This window comes from Phaseolus vulgaris, chromosome 9 (genome assembly GCF_000499845.2).
Source record: "Phaseolus vulgaris cultivar G19833 chromosome 9, P. vulgaris v2.0, whole genome shotgun sequence".
NCBI classification, from domain to species: Eukaryota; Viridiplantae; Streptophyta; class Magnoliopsida; order Fabales; family Fabaceae; genus Phaseolus; species Phaseolus vulgaris.
This window is the reverse complement of record NC_023751.2, coordinates 15322938-15343106: the sequence shown is the minus strand read 5'-3', so window position 1 is coordinate 15343106 and position 20169 is coordinate 15322938. Positions and strand designations below refer to the sequence as shown.

The 20169-nt window shown below is 34.7% G+C and overlaps 3 protein-coding genes across 3 annotated transcripts; 2 read left to right on the top strand and 1 right to left on the bottom strand.

Annotated features, from left to right (window-relative positions):
- Positions 1–1517: 1517 nt before the first annotated feature.
- On the bottom strand, positions 1518–2870 carry LOC137821528 (probable 2-oxoglutarate-dependent dioxygenase AOP1). Its single transcript, XM_068626161.1, has 3 exons — positions 2466–2870; positions 1966–2293; positions 1518–1875 (listed from the first exon to the last, which is right to left on the bottom strand). Exons 1-3 carry the CDS (start codon positions 2852–2854, stop codon positions 1633–1635), a joined length of 960 nt encoding a protein of 319 aa, XP_068482262.1. The 5' UTR covers positions 2855–2870; the 3' UTR covers positions 1518–1632.
- Positions 2871–8132: 5262 nt separating this feature from the next.
- On the top strand, positions 8133–17201 carry LOC137822251 (uncharacterized). The gene is made up of 5 exons (XM_068627146.1): positions 8133–8306; positions 14518–14946; positions 15004–15607; positions 15668–15811; positions 16546–17201. Exons 1-5 carry the CDS (start codon positions 8133–8135, stop codon positions 17199–17201), a joined length of 2007 nt encoding a protein of 668 aa, XP_068483247.1.
- Positions 17202–17258: 57 nt separating this feature from the next.
- On the top strand, positions 17259–18795 carry LOC137822250 (uncharacterized mitochondrial protein AtMg00810-like). Its single transcript, XM_068627145.1, has 3 exons — positions 17259–17570; positions 17773–18524; positions 18582–18795. Exons 1-3 carry the CDS (start codon positions 17259–17261, stop codon positions 18793–18795), a joined length of 1278 nt encoding a protein of 425 aa, XP_068483246.1.
- Positions 18796–20169: the final 1374 nt, after the last annotated feature.

Genomic DNA, 20169 nt, shown 5'->3' with positions numbered 1-20169 from the left:
TTTAAATTTAAATTGCTGACGCTAGTTTAAGATAAATTATAAGTAATGTTTGTCTTGTAAACACTAATTTGTCTCTAATTTTCAAATTAGTTATTTAATTAAAATAATTTAATATATTTTTATTTTAAAATTTATTTAATTTATTGTTGGCTTCACTAATACTAATAATTTTTATTTTAAAATTTATTTAAGACACTAACTTAAATAAATAAAATTATAGTTTGGAGGCTTGTAGTGATTCAGATTGGTGTGGTGATAAAGTGGAAATGAATAACACCTATTATTGTTAAAGTTTCTAACTTGTATCTAATTAGTAACTAAAATTTTTGCTACCAAATTTAGAATATAAATATTTGGTAGTTAAAACTTTGATAACTAATTAGATACCAATTTATAAACTATTTAACAATAATAGAAACTAATTTAGAAATCAATTTTTTAGTTTCTAAAATGGTCTCTAATTTAATTACTATTGCAACTAATTATTTTGGTATCTAAAAATTGGTTTCTATTTAATGATCTTCTTGTAGTGATAAGATATTATGGTATACTTTGACTTTGTGTTTATCTCCATTTGAGGCCAAGTAGTACCAAAAATATCATTACAAGAAACTAATTTTTTATACCAAAATAATTCATTACTATTTAACTAAAATAGAGAATATTTTATAAACTAAAAAAATTATTGGTATCTAAAGTAATTTTTATTATTAATAATAATTTATAAAATAGTTCTAAATTTATATCTAACCATTAGCTACCAATATTTTAGTTACTTACTACTTCATATTCTAAATTAGTCTTTATTAATTTTTTATAAACTAATTTAGAAACTAAAATATTAACCGTTAAAATCTTGGTAGTAAGTTAGATACCAATTTAGAAACCATTTTATAAATTTTTATTAATAATAGAAACTACTTTAAAAATATCAATAATTTTTTAGTCTCTAAAATAATATCTAATTTAGTTTATATGATAATTAAGTATTTGTTGTCACTTGTTATTTAATGATTTTGTTGTATTGTAGTTAAAAACTCTGTAACTTCTAATTGCAGTGAAGTTATTCATTAATGACTAATATAATGATGAGAATGATAAGATTAGGATTGATTTATTCAAGCATTGACGTTCAAGAAACAAGTTCAAAACTCTAAACAATTGTGTGGGAGTTATGTGACATGTTCTTGAATGTAGTTTTAAATATACTTCTTGTAGAAATATCATGTAGGGAAGTGTGATAATTGCAACCAAAGATTATGAGAAATTAAAGTAACAAGAAAAAATTGAGAAACTAAGTGTAATTATTTCAAGAAAACGACAAAGATGAATCATATCTAACATTTCTTTGTCGTGAAACTAAGTCTAATTTTGCTTTGAAGAATTGTCATGAAATTATAATGAAAGATATGTTTAAGCAACTTCTTTAATGTTGAACACTTAATGAAAGTAAACTGGTATTGAAATAGTTTATATATAGACTACGGTTTAGTTATTGTTTTGTATTCAAGTAAACATGTATAATCCATATGAAGAGTTTTATTAATGATTACATAAGAGGAGTTTTATAAATATAGATAATGCATATTTTGCTTTGTTCCAGTACATAGTTGTAAACATTGTACGAAGCTTTCAAAGACCTGCAAACATCTCAATAGATTTCTCTTTGAAATCTGAGAGAAAGTAAGACATGTACTCTCCGAAGTTGAATGAATGATAACGAAGGGGGTGAGATTTTTCATCCACCAACTCATGGGGCACTTCAATGTTCGTCTCTTCCTTTGGCATTGTATACAAAACAAATGAGTACCTCTCTTCTTCTCCATTCAACACCACTCTGTGTGTCACTGGATGAAGCCTCCCATTGCTCCATGCCTATTCATTCATGTAACATAATCATAATTAGTTCATCACTATTCTGCAAGAATTTCAATTCATTACAATAAAATTATTTGACATATGTACCTTTAGTATATCACCAACAATGACCACAAATCCGTTTTGGGGTATCTCCAGTTCAATCCATTTGTCTGTTCTGGATAAAACCTGCAGCCCCTGGACATTTTGGCATAAAATGGTTAAGCCATTTTTGTCAGTGTGAGCTACCGTGGAGTTCTTTGAGTCTTCATTCTTTTCAGGAACTTCGTATTTCATCAATCGTGAACTGCTGCAGGCATTCAGTTTTTCGACATCCAAAATGTAATGTTGCGGAAGGTCATAATCCTCCACTATCATTTTCAGGATCAGGAAACTTAGTTCCAACATCTTTAAACTCATGGTCTTCAGTGTCTGACTGCATGAAAAACACGTAGTAGCAATGCATGTTAGCTATTTTTCTCTACCACGATTGTTGAAATTCATTCAAATCAAACTATAATTGATTATAAGAACTGCATGTATAACTCTAGATATATTTAACTTGATGTATGTTTAATCTTTGAAACCAAGTAAACGTAAACAAAAACCTGAATGGTGGATTTCCTTGAGGCCACATGAGGTTAGTGAAGGCTTCAGCAGTGTCTGAGAGAGGAATATCATCGACTACAAAGCTTTCAAAGATAGGAATGAGAGTGTTCTTGCCAGTGTAGCCCCTATAAGGCTTTGGACTCACATGTTTCTGTTTTGTTTCTTCAGGCAAATCAAACAAAGCTTTCATGTTATTAAACATTTCTTCAAATAAACTCTTGGGGATGATATCATCACACTTCAAGAAGAAGCAACCATGACTCTCGCATGCTTCTCTCACATTCTTGCTCATTTCTTTCCACTCCTCACTCCCTTCTTCTAATACCCCCATCCCACCCTTGCAAAAATCAAAGCATGGGATCATCATATTCTCACTCTCACTTTTCATTTCACTCTCTTTCTCTTTCTGTGTGGACTGTTCTTACACAAAGTTCTGCTATATATAGTGTAAAGTTCAGATGGAATCTCATTTAAAACAATATGTTTAAACTCTCAATTGCAAGTTTCCCCTAAAAAAAAATATGAAATAAAAACTAATTTTAGATAAAAAAATAATTAGTTGCTATAATGATTAAATTAGATATCATTTTAAGAACTAAATAATTTTTTATTTTTTAAATTAGTTTATATTATTATGAAATTGTTTATAAATTGATATCTAACTAGCTAAATATTGGATAGTTAAAATTTTGGTAGCTAGTTAGATATCAATTTAGAAACTATTTAACAATAATATAAACTAATTTAGAAACCATTTTGTTTTTTAGTTTCTAAAATGGTCTCTAGTTTACTCTTGCCACTAATTATTTTGGTCTCTAAAAATTGATTTCTATTTGATGATTTTCTTCTAGTGTTAGTGCACATAATTTTTTATATATTGTCAATTTATATAACTCATAATTATATAATATATAAATCCGTATTCCCATATTTTACATTTTGAAGATTTATACATATATTATGTGTCTGTGTCGTATCAATGTCTGTGTTATTATCCGTGGTACATAGGTTGTAACTTCACTTAAAAAAAAAGAAATAATGGATATTGTTCTTATAGGAAGGAGAAATACCATTTTAGTAAAGTTGGGAGAGGAATGAAATATCCTTTTCAAGCTTTGGAGACTGCTTGAGAATGAGTTATTATGAGCACTTGTCACTACTAATTGGATTTATCTACGAGAAATTAGAATTTAAAGATAAGCATTTTATATATTTATAAAATGTTATCATAATTATTATTAATATATTAATAAAATGTTATTATAATTATTATTAATATATTATAAATAAATTGGGAGGACTCAAATTTAAATCCTGACAAAAAAAAATTAATTACGGAATAAATTTTAATATTATATTATAATTATTATTATAATTATCATGATTATATTTATTATTATGATTATGAAAATTAATATTATTAATATTAATACACTAATATTAGTAATATTATTAATATCAATTAATATTATTAATATTATTAATATAATTAATATTATTATTAATATTATCATTACTATTATTATTAATATCATTATAATATTATTAACATCATTAATACTATTAATATTATCAATATTATTAATATGATTAATATCGCTAATATTATTATAATTATAAATTCATATTATTTATATTATTATATTAATATTATTAATTTTATAATGTTAATAATATGTATACTTATCAACTATAGTTCTTACACTACAAGAAAATCCTGATATAGAAACCAATTTTAGAAACAAAATATAATTAGTTGTTATAGTAACTAAATTAGAGACAATTTTAGGGATTAAATAAATTTTTGGTTTCTAAATTAGTTTATATTATTGTTAAATGGTTTCTAAATTGGTATCTAATTAGCAACTAAGGTTTTTTGCTACCAAATTTAGAATCTATGTAATTGGTAGTTAAAACCTTGGTAGCTAATTAAATACCAATTTAGAAACTATTTCACAATAATAGAAACTAATTTAGAAACCATTTTTTTTAGTTTCTAAAATGGGTCTCTAATTTAGTTACTATTACAACTAATTGTTTTGATCTCTAAAAATTGGTTTCTATTTGAGGATTTTCTTGTAGTGTTATATACTATTTACCAACTTCAAGTCAAAGGTAATATCCACTAACTTTAATCCGTAAGGAAGATCTACCAACTTGAGTATGTAGGTAATATTTATCCATTTGAGTTCATAGGTAATACTTATTAATTTCAATCCGTATATTAAATTTACCTATAGATATAGATTCATAAGTAAAATTTGTGAGTAATATAAAATTTACCTACACATAAAGATCTGTTGGTAGTAACCTTTAGAAAATGTTAAATTTATCTACAAATTCATATTTTTTATTAATATTTCATAATTAATATTTTGTAGTTAATATTGAATTTATCTATAAATTTATATTAATGAATAATATTCAATGATAATGTTAAATTTACATGCAGATTAATATCTAGATCCATAAATAATAATTCAACGGTAAATCTGATTTTTTTTTATTGCAATTAATTCATTCAAAACTCTAAATGATAAATATAATAAATATTGGAGGGGTTGCTTTTTAATATTAATATGCATGACTTTTGAATCTCCTACAATAAATAAGTAATTGATTACCTACTTCAAAATTAAAATTCAATGGTTAACTATTTAAATAAATAGTAAGTACCTCGTACAGGTGTTATTGGTGTACATTAAATATTTAAATATCATATCTCAAACATTAAATTAAAAAATAATCCAAAATTTTAAAGTAAAAACTAAATAATCCTTAGATAATCCAAATTTTATGAGTTTAGTTGAACATGAACTTTGCAGACGTTGTTCTTTAGATGCACATAATTTGTTCCCTTTCAACTTCTTGGAATTAATAACCATTCAAAGGGTTGTTCAGATGCATAGTTTGTTCCCTGTCAGCTTCTTGGAATTAATAACTATACATCTCCATAAAAAAAAATGAAGTTGTAGCTTGTTTTCCTTTTCTCAATTGTTATAGGACGCATCATAACTATGATATTCTGCTTCATTATTTGGTTTACACTCTAAACTTAGCTTTGGGGTGTAAGAATAACAGCAAGCCAGAGAGAGAGAAAAGAATGCAAAAAGAAAGAGAATAGAGAGACTATTATTATGTATATCATATGGTACATGCATATATGGGTATTTATACAGACGACTTTACATGCATTATGTTAACTCTGTTATAGCATCCTCCCTTAAACTTAGGTGGGAAGATTTATCAAACACTCTAAGTTTACTTTTGAAAGGATGAAAAGAGACCCAAAAATAGTCTTGGTTAAAATGTTTGTAATTTGAAACTGTGATGGTAAGTGAATGAGAGTGAGACTCTTAGCAAGAATATGATCTCATACAAGTCTAATTCAAAATGCTTAGAACGAGAGTGCAGGATGAGGTTTGCAGCTAGTTGAACAACACTCAAATTGTCACAGTACAGTTGTGGGGTAGGAGAACTGATTCGAAACTCATGCATAAGTGATTGGATCTAGATCATGTCAGCTAGCACAACAACAACACTCCTATATTCCGCTTATGTGCTGCTCCTAGAAACAACTTTTTGCTTCTTTGAAAATCACAAAATTGGATTATGGCCAATGAAGATACAATAACCAGTTGTTGATTTACGATCATCCAAATTGGTCGCCCAGTCAGAGTCGTTGAAACCAATGATGGAGTACGTTGGAGAGGAACAAAGATGGAGACCATGAGACGAGGTGTCAACACACCCAAAAAATTTAAGAAACTTATAGTTAGGTTTAAGAGAAAGCAACGTTTCATAAGGATTGAGGTCGTTTAAAACAAAAGTAGATAATATGTTGATGATATAAACAACAGAAGTAAACGCCTCTGCCCAAAAAGTGAGAGGAAGGGAAGAAGCAACAAGAAGGGCAAGACTAGTTTCAACAACGTGACGATGTTTCCTCTCAATAGAACCATTTTGCTAGTGTGTGTGTGGACAAGTAAGACGATGAGCAATACCAAATTGATGCAATGTTTTTGTTAAAGAGATAATTTTTTTTGCATTATCACTTTGAAGAGCTTTGATAGGAAAACCAGTTTGTTTTTCCGCAAAAAGTTTAAATTGTAAAAACACAGCAGTAACTTCATATTTGGATTTTAGAAGATATAACCAAGTAAACTTAGAGAGCACATCAAGAAAAGCAATGTAATATAAAGAAGCATTTGTGGAAGAAGTGTGTGAGGGACACCATATATCAACAAAAACTAATTGTAACGGTGCAGTGTAGGGAGTGAGGGAATGTGAAAAGGGTAACTAATGAGATTTAGATTTAGCACAAGCATCACAGAAAGCAGCAATTTTATTATAGGTAATGTTTTGTAAATGCATAATATGCTGAATATTCGAGTTGAGGCATGTCCAAGATGTTGGTGCCAAACATCATAATTGTTCACAACAGTATTAGAAAAAGCAGTATTAACATAAGGTTGCACATGAATAGAGGGTGGCATAGATCTTCGTAAGTGTGGAAAAACATAAAGGCCATCATGAACTTTTCCTTGGAGAAGAGTCTCTTTTGTAACTTGGTTTTTGACAAAGCAATGGTCAGCAAAGAATTCAAAGAACACTCCATTATCACAGGCAAACTGTGATACACTTAAAAGATTTTTATTAATAGAGGGCATGTGGAGAAGATTATGTAGTTTAAAAAAATGAGAAGAACTAGGAGAAGAAAGAAAAGCATAACCAAAATCACGAATGGGAATACTTGAACCATTACCAGGTTGGACAAAATCATTACTACTGTAAGTGTTTGTGGATGAGAAAACAGAGGGGTCATGAGTTATGTGATGGGTGGCACCGGTGTCGGGATACCACAAGGGATCTTGGACAGTTGAAGGAGTGCCCAAGATGGAAGGCTCAGATTGATCAAGATGTGAAGAAAGTTGTATTAGCATAGATCTGTGAAGACATCTTGGTATCAGAACGAGTCCAGCAAGTGAGAGTTGTGTGACCATATTTGAAGCAGAGCTGACACTGAACGCGGACAGAAGTTGTAGAGAAAGATTGGTCAATCCAAGAAGAGTATGGGTCGCGAGAAGATTGATGTCCCATGTTGTTGGTATTTGACCTGAAGAACTCGTGGCCACCATGCACGTTATTTCCACGAAAAACAGAGGTGGAAGAAGGGGAAGAAGACCAGTTGGTATAAGCAACATTAGCTAGGATAAGATAATTCGCAAGGGACCGATGTTTCTCGAACCTTTCTTCTTGGGATAAAATCAAAGCTTCAATATTCTCAATGGTATAAGGATCAAGACGAGAGGTGATAGACGTGATAAAGGCATCGTACTCTTCAGGAAGACCATCCAAAACAACATCGATGTGATATTCATAGGAGATGGTAGAATCAGTGGCAGCAAGAGAGTCCACAACTTTCTTGATATCAAGAATGTAGGCATAGATTGAGTGGTCGTGTTTGGGCGTTTTCAACTGGAGCTTGAGTTTTCGAATTTTGGTGCGAGTGTGGGAAGCATAATAGACCTTCAATTTGTCCCATATAAGATGAGCACATCGTAATCCAACCATTTGTGTAAGCATAGACGGGAGACGTAGAAGCAAAAAGCAGATTGCCTGTGAAGAGAAAAACCAGGGTTGATGGTGGTGGATCCAGACAGAAAATGAGGAGGAGTGAGAGGAGATTCCAAGAAAGAAAGAAGATTGAGACCCTCAACCTGGGCAAGCACCTGTTGACTCCAAACCAGAAAGTTGTCATCCGTGAGTTTGAGAGAAAGGGCAATGGGGAAAGTGTGAAGTTGAATAGGGATGATGAAAAAGAAACGGTGGGAGCGGAAGTGAGAGAGGAAGAAGAAGCCATGACTGGGGAAAAAAATTGTAGGCTCTGTATACCATGTAAGAATAACAGCAAGCCAGAGAGAGAGAAAAGAATGCAAAGAGAATAGAGATATTATTATTTTGTATATCATATGGGTACAAGCAGAGAATAGAGATAATTACAAAAGGCTTTACATGCATTCTGTTAACTCCTTTAACATGGGGATTGAGTTTTGGATTTGAGGAAGTCCAATCTTTTGCATATCCATTCAATCCTTGAGGACACGATATATGCAAAGTGTAGGTTTGTTTTTTTGCATGCAACACATCCATTTTCAAGAAAGCATCATATCCAACTTTTGTTTACTCTCAGACAAGCATTTTGTAATTGATGGCCAATGGATTGCCTATACCGGTATCTAAGAATTTAAATTAACACAATTTCTTATCTCTCTCGTTTACCTTTATTTTGGGTTGACAATTCCAAACCTTATATACATGGGATGATTTATGCAATTAAAGTAAAATCTACTAATCTGATTCTTGGAAATTCTGCATCAACTAAAGATGAAGACATTTTATAGTATATAAGTAGTTATAAATCTTATGTTATAAATCAATTTTATAAAATTATAGGTGGATACAAATCTCATTTTGTAAGTCAATTTTATAAGATTGAAAGAGACTTTAATGAAATATACTATTCTATTTCTTAATAACACTAGTGCAAAAAGAAGAAAAAGATACTCTTTATTTAGTGCGGCTTTTGCGCTACCCGCTTTCGTAAAAAATGCGGTAGCATTTTTGAAATTATTTTGATTTACGAATGCGGCTATTTGAATAGCCGCATTCGTAAATCAAAGAGTTTTGATTTACGAATGCGACTATTTATATAGCCGCACTTGTAAATCAAAGCGCTTGATTTACGAATGCGGCTATTTGTATAGCCGCATTCGTAAATTAAAGCGCTTGATTTACGAATGCGGTTATTTGTATAACCGCATTCGTAAATCAAAACTCTTTGATTTACGAATGCGGTTTTACCTTTAGCCGCATTCGTAAATCCTTTTTTACCCTAAATTTTGAAGCGCGCCACACACAATTTCATATTTTCTTTCTTGTTTTTGCCTTCGTTTTGCGTTCGCACTCTGAATTCGTCTCCTTCTGCTGCATCTGCATTCCATTTGTGCAATGCAAGTTTCTTGAGCTCTCTTTCTTCCTCTTCATCTTCACAAATATATGCATAGATGTTTTCGTTTTTCTTATATATGTTTTTTTCCTTGCATTGGTGGTCTCGAAGCACTGTTTCGTTGGTTGGCATTCGTTTTTCTTACATTGTTTGGTTTCTTGCATTGCTCAGTACTCTTTCATTGTCTTCGTGGGTTCTTGTGGGTTTTTTGGTTTGCTCCGTTGCTGCTTCCCTGTCCACCGTCGCTTCTGCTGCCGCCACCGTTGTTGGCGCTCCCGTGACTCTTCATCAACGTTGCCTTCACACAAGATTGACGATGTTTTAAAATTTTTAATTTTTTTTTAATGATTTGGCATATACAAGTGCAGTTAAAGCAAATAGCCGCACTTGTAAATGGTATTTATAAATGCGGCTATATAGCCGCATTTATATTTCTTGATTTACAAGTGCGTGTTGATCAAATGCGGCTATAAAGCCGCATTTATAAATTCGAAATAGCCGCACTTGTTTTATCTTTCTGCACTAGTGTAGACTCCAATAAATAAGATGACAACTTAAGCAATTTGTTGACTCGGGAATATAACTTTTTCATATAAATGTACCAACTAATTTTCCCTCCCAATGTTTTTTTCACCTCCTCCAAAAAAAAATATAGGTATATTGATAACCGAGTTGAAGTATAAATATAAATTAGTCATGCATTGGATTTGAACTCTCTAATCTCCATCCCCTTGGTATTGGCAACTCTGAAAACACTACAAGAAAATCATGAAATAGAAATCAATTTTTAAAGACCAATATAATTAATTGTGATAGTAACTAAATTAGAGATCATTTTAGAAACTAAAAAAAAAATTGGTTTCTAAAATTACTTTCTATTATTGTTAAATAGTTCTAAATTGGTATCTAATTAGCAATCAAGGTTTTAACTACCAATTATTTAATTTCTAAATTTGGTGACAAAAGCTTTGGTTATTAATTAGATACTAATTTATAAACCATTTAACAATAATAGAAACTAATTTAGAAAAAAAAAATAGTTTCTAAAATGGTTTCTAATTTAGTTACTATTGTAACTAATTATTTTGTTATCTAAAAATTGGTTTATATTTCATGATTTTCTTTTAGTGAAATGCATGTCTAATTTTGAAAGTCAAAGTGTAAATTCTTTTAGCATTATTTATTGATATTCTCCAGCTTTTTATTTTCAGTAGAAAAAGGTACAGACTGTATATGAAAATATGAATGAAGTCACTTTTCTGAAATGTACTTAAATATAGAATGCAAGAGTTTTAAATGTTTGCTATCAGTGGAAAGAAATAGATGAAATATATTTCTGAGATATCTTACAAATGTGATTACAGTCTCTATTTATAGACTGTTTTACAACCTAATTAAAGAAAGAAATAATAGGCAATGAAAGCCAGAAATAATGAGTGTTTAAAGCTGTACAAATCAAATAAAATCAAATCACTAACAAATCTGTCCTAATAAATATAAAATGGAATCTGCACTTAATTATAACATAATTCTCCTGATTATGCAACACTCCCCCTCAAGTTGGTGAATGTATATCTATCATTCCCAACTTGCAAGTAAGATCTTCGAATTGTTTTGTGGGAAGTCCCTTAGTAAACATATCTGCCAATTGGAGTCTTGAAGGGATGTACTCAGTGGCTATAAGACCATCATCCTACTTCTCTTTAATAAAGTGTCGGTCTATCTCTACGTGCTTTGTTCGATCATGTTGAACTGGATTGTGTGCAATACTGATAGCAGACTTATTATCACATGCCAAACTCATATGAGCTTCATATTTTATTTTTAGGTCATCAAGTATGATCTTCATCCATAAGAGTTCACACACCCCTTGAGCCATGGCTCTAAATTCTGCCTCTGCACTTGATCTTGCAACTACATTTTGCTTCTTGCTCCTCCATGTCACCAGATTTCCACCCAAGAACATGCAGTAGCCTGTGGTGGATCTCCTATCAACAATCGATCCTGCATAGTCCGCATCAGTATATACTTTCATGGATAAGTTTTCCCCCTTTTTGAATAGCAATCCTTTTCCTGGAGAGGCTTTTAAGTACTGAATAATTTTATCTACTGCCTGCAAGTGTCTTTCTCTTGGATCATGCATAAATTGACTAACCACACTAACTGCATAGGCTATATCTGGCCTAGTGTGTGAAAGATAAATGAGTTTTCCCACAAGTCTTTGATATTGTGTCTTCTCCACTTTTGGGTTTTCCTCATCATTCCCAATCCTATTTTGCTCTATTGGCACTCCAGTGGGCTTACAACCCAACTTACCAATCTCTTTGAGAAGATCAAGGATGTATTTCCTTTGAGAAATAAAGATGCCCTGTCTCGAGTAAGCAACCTCTATCCCAAGGAAGTACTTCAGCTTCCCAAGATCCTTCATTTCAAATTGAGCAGCTAATCTCTCCCTCAAATGTTGTTTTCAATCTCATCATCACCTGTAATAATCATATCATCTACATAAACCAAAAGTAGAGTGAGTTTACCATTCTGAGAATGTTTTATAAACAGAGTATGGTCACCTTGGCTTTGTCGGTACCCCAAAGATACCATAGCTTGAGTAAACCTTCCAAACCAAGCACGAGGTGATTGTTTAAGACCATATAGGACCTTCTTAAGTCTGCACGCCTTATTCCCTTCATTAACAATACCATAACCAGGTGGAATCTCCGTGTATACTTCTTCCTCCAAGCTTCCATGCAAGAAGGCATTTTTAACATCAAATTGATGCATTGCCCAACCAAAGTGTGCTGCCAGGGAGAGAATAATCCTGACGGTATTCATTTTTGCCACTGGAGCAAAAGTCTCCTCATAATCGATCCCATAGGTTTGAGTGTACCCTTTTGCAACCAACCTTGCTTTATACCGATCCAGTGTGCCATCAGACTTATACTTAACTGTGTATATCCACCTACAACCCACTGCTTTCTTATCTTTTGGTCTCTCTACAATCTCCCAAGTCTCATTCCTTTCTAACGCGCTCATTTCTTCATTCATGGCTCGAATCCAGTTCTCATCTTTTAAGGCTTCTTGTACCGATGTAGGGATTTTGATAGAATCAATAGCTGAAAGAAAACTCTGGTGCTGCATAGAAAGTTTTTCTGTAGACACAAATTGGGATATAGGATATTTGGCACAAGATCTTTTTTCTTTTCTCAAGGCAATAGGTAAATCATTTAGGTTAGGTTCAAAAGCAGTATTTAAGGTGTCCTCAAGAGTCTCACTGGTATGAGTTCTTACCTCCGGTTCAGACAATTGAAGTTGTTGTTCGACCAGGACGGGTTCTTGTTGCCTTCGCTGATATTGTTTTCCAAAATATTTGTCTTCATTATTCTTCTCTGGTAATGATGTTGGTGCAGGGTCTTTGTCATCCTCCCTAAGAACGAAATCCTGCAACAAAGGAAAAGGTGGCAACTCAAGGTCCTCAGCTTCTTGAATACTCTCCCCCTGAAGCTGAGAACTAGGAAATAAAGACTCTGTTTCATGGAAGGTGACATCTTTGGAAATATAAACTTTACGACTTTGAGGATGATAAAATTTGTACCCCTTTTTGTTGGGGGCATAACCGATGAAGACACATTTGATGGCACGAGGATCTAACTTACCCCGATAAGGACTATGGACATGGACAAAAGCAGGACAACCAAAGACACGATTCTGAAGACTATTCAACATGGGAATAGAAGGATAGAATGTGGTCATAACCTGAATAGGAGTAACACCCTCTAGAACCCAGAGGGTAATCTATTAATCAAATAAGTGGCAGTCAGGACTGCTTCCCCCCAGTAAGATCTAGGAACAGATGTTTGGAAAAGTAAAGCTCGAGTAACCTCAAGGAGATGACGATTTTTCCTTTCAGCAACCCCATTTTGTTGAGGAGCGTCCACACAGGTTAATTCATGAACAACTCCATTTTCCACAAGGAACTTGGAAAGGTTTTGGTTCACATATTCTCTTCCATTATCAGAACGCAATTTCTTAATTGGACTTTCAAATTGTGTTTGAATCATTCTGTAAAACTTTACAAACAAGTGAAAAACTTCAGACTTATCTTTCATGAGGAATATCCAAGTAACTCGAGTACAATCATCAATAAATGAAACAAACCATTTTGCACCCGAGATATTAGGAATAGGTGAAGGACCCCATACATCTGAATGAATAAGATCAAAAGGTTTAGAACTTTTATTACCATTGGGAGGAAAAGTTGTCCGATGGTGTTTAGCAAACTGACAAACATCACAATGAAATGACTCAGCAGACACTTTTGTAAATAAAACAGGAAATAAGGACTTTAGGGTACTAAATGGAGGATGACCAAGACATCTGTGTTGAAGCCATATCTGAGAGGATGACCAAGATTCACGACCTTGCTGAAGATTAGAAGTGTGTGCCTGTAGTCTAGCACCCTTTTTACTTTCTTCATGTTGTAAATAATATAACTCGCCCTGCTCTTTAGCAATTCCAATAGTCTTCCCCGTGGCAAGATCCTGAAAAACACAATGGGAAGGGAAAAATACCACTGCACAATTTAAATCTTGGGTAATCTTTTGAATAGACAAGAGGTTATTGGATAGTTTGGGAACATAAAGCACATTTTTTAAAGGAAATGAAGGTTGAAGGTGAATTTTACCACGACCATTAATGGGGGTAGTGGAACCATTAGCAACAGTAATATATGGCTTACCGGATAAAGTAGTGTAGGATGAAAAAGAAGAGGAATGAGGTGTCATATGATCAGTAGCACCAGAGTCTATAATCCAGATATTTTCAGTACTAGAAGCATTAAAGGATAAAAAACTAGAACTCTTACCACTCATGTATATATAGGTCTAATGACCTCATAATTTAATAGAAGAAAATATTATTCCTTCTAAACTTGATATGGTATCAGAGCTCCTGATCTTTAGGAGTCTCTGACCGTGCCTGAAAACCCTAAGTTGCAGCCGTCATTGCTGCACAACCTTGGCCTAATCGCAGCCTTCATCGCTGTGTAGCCTTCACCGCGGCTACTGTTCACCGCGGTTACTGTTCACCACGCCACTGTTCATCACGGTTACTGTTCACCGCCGCTACTGTTCATCACTGTGATGGCTGAGATCACTGAGATCGTGAATCCTATTGGGGACAGATCCCAAACTGCTGGAGAATTGCAAAATGTTCATTCTGCTTATAGATTAAATGGAAAAAATTATCTCAAATGGTCTCAACTCATTAGAACCATCTTGAAAGGAAAAGGAAAGGTCAGTCACCTGACTGATATTGCCCCTGATGAACAGGATGCCAAGTTCAAATCATGGGATGAAGAAGACTCCATGATCATGGCATGGCTGTGGAATTCAATGGTCCCAGAAATCAGTGATACCTGCATGTTCCTTAAATCATCAAAGAAAATTTGGGAGGCAGTAGAACAAACCTATTCTAAGGCATAGGATGCTGCTCAAATATATGATGTAAAAGTGAAAATCGTGGTTGCCAAGCAGGGAAACAAATCTGTTACAGAATATGCCAATCAACTCAAGTCCCTATGGATGGAATTGGATCACTACCGAGTTATAAAAGCAAAATGTTCAGAAGACTCAGCAATCCTTAAGGAGTATATTGAACAAGATAGAGTCTATGATTTCTTGGTAGGCCTAAATCCTGAATATGATCAGGTTCGAATCCAAATCTTGGGAAAAGAGAAAGTCCCAGGGCTTAATGAAGTGGTAGCCATTATTCGGAGTGAAGAAAGCAGGAGAGGACTGATGTTGGAGACCCCAACTACTGAAAGCTCAGCAATGAAAGCTGAAGGAGGAACAACCATGATAACTAACCAGAAGAAAAGCGGGTTTTCCAATATAGAGAAAAAACAGGAGGAAGTCTGGTGTACCTACTGCAACAAGCCGCGCCACACAAGGGAAAAGTGCTGGAAATTACATGGAAAACCCCCAAGCAGAGAATGGGGCCAGAAAGGAGGCCCTCCAAAAAGGGAAGGACAAAGACAAGCACACATTGTTAATGGACAAGGAGAAGAATCTGTCCAGCTGAATCATGAAGAGATAGAAAGGGTAAGGTCCTTCCTTAGTAAATTGGAGAAGCCCTCAGGTATGTGCTCCTTAACATATTCTGGTAAGTTTCCATTTTCTTTTGGACTTACTGCTTCAGATACACCTTTTACCCATTTCTGGATACTAGATTCTGGTGCTATTGACCATATGACCCCTCTACCTAAATACTTCTCCACATATTTCCCATGTCCTAGCAACAAGAAAATTTCCACAGCAGATGGAACATGTATAACTGCCGCAGGTCAAGGAGAAGTCCAAATAAGCCCATCTATAACATTAAAAAATGTCTTTCATGTCCTTAAATTGTCCACCAATCAGATTTCTGTACAGAAACTCACAAAAGATCTCTCTTGTAACATTGTTTTTCATAACAACTATTGTGTATTTCGGGACAAGAACTCAGGGAGGATGATTGGACATGCTAGAGAATGAAATGGCCTATACTACATGGAGGATCATAATCTTGGTATCAGAGCCATTTTCGAGCCTATCCTAGCGATTGTTTGTGTTGGGCCTATCGTGCCACCCGCTATCGGGCCGCTATCGGACCACCCATAATATATAGTCCCACGCACAAGTTGACAGTCTCGGCGTGAGGGGGGTGTGTTGTCGATCCCACATCGACTAGAGATTAGAGCCTTTCATTGTATATAAGTGGGTGCAAACCTCAACTCTATGAGCCGGTTTTATGGGGTTGAGTTAGGCTTAAAGTCCTCATATCTGAATCCACCATGACCAGTAAAGAGAAAGCTCAACTATATCATTGTCGGCTAGGACACCCTTCATTTCAAGTTGTAAAAGTGATATTCCCTTCCTTGTTTAAGAATTTAAATGTGGAGAGTCTCCATTGTGAGGTGTGTGAGCTTGCGAAACACAAGCGTGTACCTTTCCCCATTAGTAATAAAATGAGTCTTTTCCCTTTTTTTCTTATCCATACTGATGTCTGGGGTCCTGCTAATATTCCTAATATCTCAGGTGCTAAGTGGTTTTTAACCTTCATAGATGATTGTACACGGGTGGCTTGGGTTTTCCTATTGAAACATAAATATGAGGTTAGCTCCATTTTTGTTCAGTTTGTGTTTATGATTAAAAATCAATTTGGAGTTAATATCAAGAGAATTAGGTCTGATAATGCCAAGGACTACTTTAACCTGGTGCTAAACTCTTTTTGCCAAAAGGAAGGGATAATTCATGAGTCTTCATGTGTTAACACACCCCAACAGAATGGGATTGCAGAAAGAAAAAATGGGCACTTATTAGACCAAACTAGAGCTCTATTTTTACAAAATCATGTCCCTAAGAAATTTTGGGGGGAAGATCTTCTTACTGCCACCTACCTAATCAATAGGTTACCCTCTAAAATCTTAGCATCAAAAAGCCCCATGGAAGTCCTATCCTCCTTCTACCCACACCTAAACCCTACAAATAAACTCCAACCTGGAATATTTGGGCGTGTATCCTTTGTGCATGTTCATAGTAATGAAAGGGGAAAATTGGACCCTAGGGCTGTCAAATGTGTATTCTTAGGGTACTCAACCACACAAAAGGGATACAAGTGTTTTCACCCCCCGTCAAAGAGATTCTTTGTGTCAAGGGATGTCACATTCAACGAACAAGAGAGCTACTTCTAGCCTCATCTTCGGGGGGAGAATGTAAGAGAGGAAGATGAGCCTCTCATGCTTCCAAATATGGCATTTGGACCTGAAATTGGGACAAATAGCATTGTTGTCCCTGAAACTGAGACAAGAACAAAACAAGCACCTAAACCAGCTGAACCAGCAGCAAGACCTGAATCAGCTCCTGAACAAGCACTTGAATTTGCACCTAATGGTGGTGGGAAATTTGGAAAAAATCTGGTATATTCAAGAAGAGCAAAGGTCATTCCAGAATCTATCCATGTCCAAGAATCCAACCTACCATCTTTACATGAGGTAACAGTTTCTAATCCTAGAAATTCCAATAATTCTAATGAGTTTATTTTGGAAAATTCAGAAGCACAGGTGGATCAAAACCTGGATCTTCCTATTGCCCTTAGAAAAGGAACCAGAACCTGCACCCAACAGCCACTTTACCCTCTATCAAATTTCCTATCCTTTGAAAAATTCTCTCCTACCCATAAAACCTTTCTCACAAACTTAAACTCTACACCCACACCTTCCTCTGTATCTGAAGCATTATCTGACAAGTTTGGGCTACAAACAGAGCCAAGGAGATCACACTTTATTTATCAAACATTCAATTTCAGGAGGAGTAACAATATTATTGGTGTATGTAGATGATATTATAATAACTGGAGATGACAAAGAGGAGCAGCAAATGTTAAGTCAACGTCTTGCCACGAAATTTGAGATTAAGACATTAGGGAGACTTAAATATTTTTTGGGAATTGAAGTGGTCCATTCCAAGAAAGGAATCTTCATATCTCAACAAAAATATATTACTGACTTGCTTAAAGAAACAGGAAAGACAGCCTGCAAACCAGCAAGTACTCCAATTGATCCAAATATAGAGTTGGGAAGTGCGGAGGAGGATAATGTCGCGGACAAGGAAATGTACCAAAGACTCGTGGGTAGGCTTATTTACTTATCTCACACTAGGCCAGACATTGCTTTTGCTGTGAGTCTAGTCAGTCAATTTATGCACCAACCAAAGGAGGCACATTTGCAAGCTGCCCTTAGAATTGTGCAGTATTTAAAAGGGACTCTAGGAAGAGGGATTTTGTTCAAACGAAACAAAAGTGTTCGTCTTGAAGCATACACGGATGCAGATTATGCAGAGTCAGTTGTGGATAGGAGATCAACTACTGGATACTGCACCTTCCTTGGTGGAAATCTAGTGACTTGGAAGAGTAAAAAACAAAGTGTAGTAGCTAGATCAAGTGATGAAGCAGAATTTCGAGCAATGGCCCAAGGAATATGTGAACTTCTATGGCTGAAGATTATATTGGAAGACTTGTAGATAAGGTGGGATGAACCTATGAGGTTATATTGTGACAATAAATCTGCAATTAGCATAGCCCACAACCCAGTACAGCATGATAGAACTAAACATATCGAGGTGGACAGACATTTTATCAAGGAAAAGTTAGACAATGGCTTGATCTGCACCCCATATGTGTCCACTCAGAGTCAACTTGCAGACATACTCACCAAAGGGCTGAACTGCGGTAACTTTGAAAGAATTATATCCAAGCTGGGAATGGAGAACATCTATTCACCAGCTTGAGGGGGAGTGTCAAAACCGTGTTGTATTTTTTAGGAAGTTTTATATTTTATCCTTATTATATTTTTATTTTGTATCACAGCTGTATCTTACTATTAATATTAGGATTATGTACCACCCATAATATATAGTCCCACGCACAAGTTGGCAGTCTCGACGTGAGGGGGGTGTGTTGAAGATACCACATCGACTAGAGATTAGAGTCTTTCATTGTATATAAGTGGGTGCAAACCTCACCCCATGAGCCGGTTTTATGGGGTTGAGTTAGGCTTAAAGTCCACTTCGTAATATGGTATCAGAGCCATTTCGAGCCTATCCTAGCGAGTGTTTGTGTTGGGCCTATCGTGCCACCTAGGGGGTGTGTTGGAGATCCCACATCGATTAGAGATTAGAGTCTTTCATTGTATATAAGTGGGTGCAAATCTCAACCTCATGAGCCGGTTTTATGGGGTTGAGTTAGGCTTAAAGTCCACTTCGTAATATGGTATCAGAGCCATTTCGAGCCTATCCTAGCGAGTATTTGTTGGGCCTATCGTGCCACCCACTATCGGGTCACTATCGGACCACCCATAATATATAGTCCCACGCACGAGTTGGCAGTCTCGACGTGAAGGGGTGTGTTGAAGATACCACATCGACTAGAGATTAGAGTCTTTCATTGTATATAAGTGGGTGCAAACCTCACCCCATGAGCCGGTTTTATGGGGTTGAGTTAGGCTTAAAGTCCACTTCGTAATATGGTATCAGAGTCATTTCGAGTCTATCCTAGCGAGTGTTTGTGTTGGGCCTATCGTGCCACCCAGGGGGTGTGTTGGAGATCCCACATCGACTAGAGATTAAGGCCTTTCATTGTATATAAGTGGGTGCAAACCTCAACCTCATGAGCCGGTTTTATGCGGTTGAGTTAGGCTTAAAGTTCACTTCGTAATACTATCCTTTATCATAAAATGAAGTTTCTGATAAGTAAAATGAACATGAAATTGAGACATGTAGTGCATACACTAATACTAGAATCTCCAAGGAACAAGCAGAATGCTAAGTCATATATGCTTATGATTATATTTTTATGTTCATAACTTGGAGTTCAACAGTTCCAAGATGATGCTTACACAATAAAATCCTCAAATTTCATCAATCACTTTTCATTGAAGGTCATTGAGAATTCACATGGCAGCCAACATGGTGAAATCATACTGAAACACCACATACAAATAATGACAGTTATTGACATTCCATTTTGGTGCACAAGGATAGCCTAATAGCACGTTTTGATACAGGTTTCCTTCTCCATGTGTAAGATAGAAGCAAGAAACTATAACTTATGTATCTTTCAATAAAACTGGTGCAGCTTTATCAGCAGTATCAGTATCAGAAATG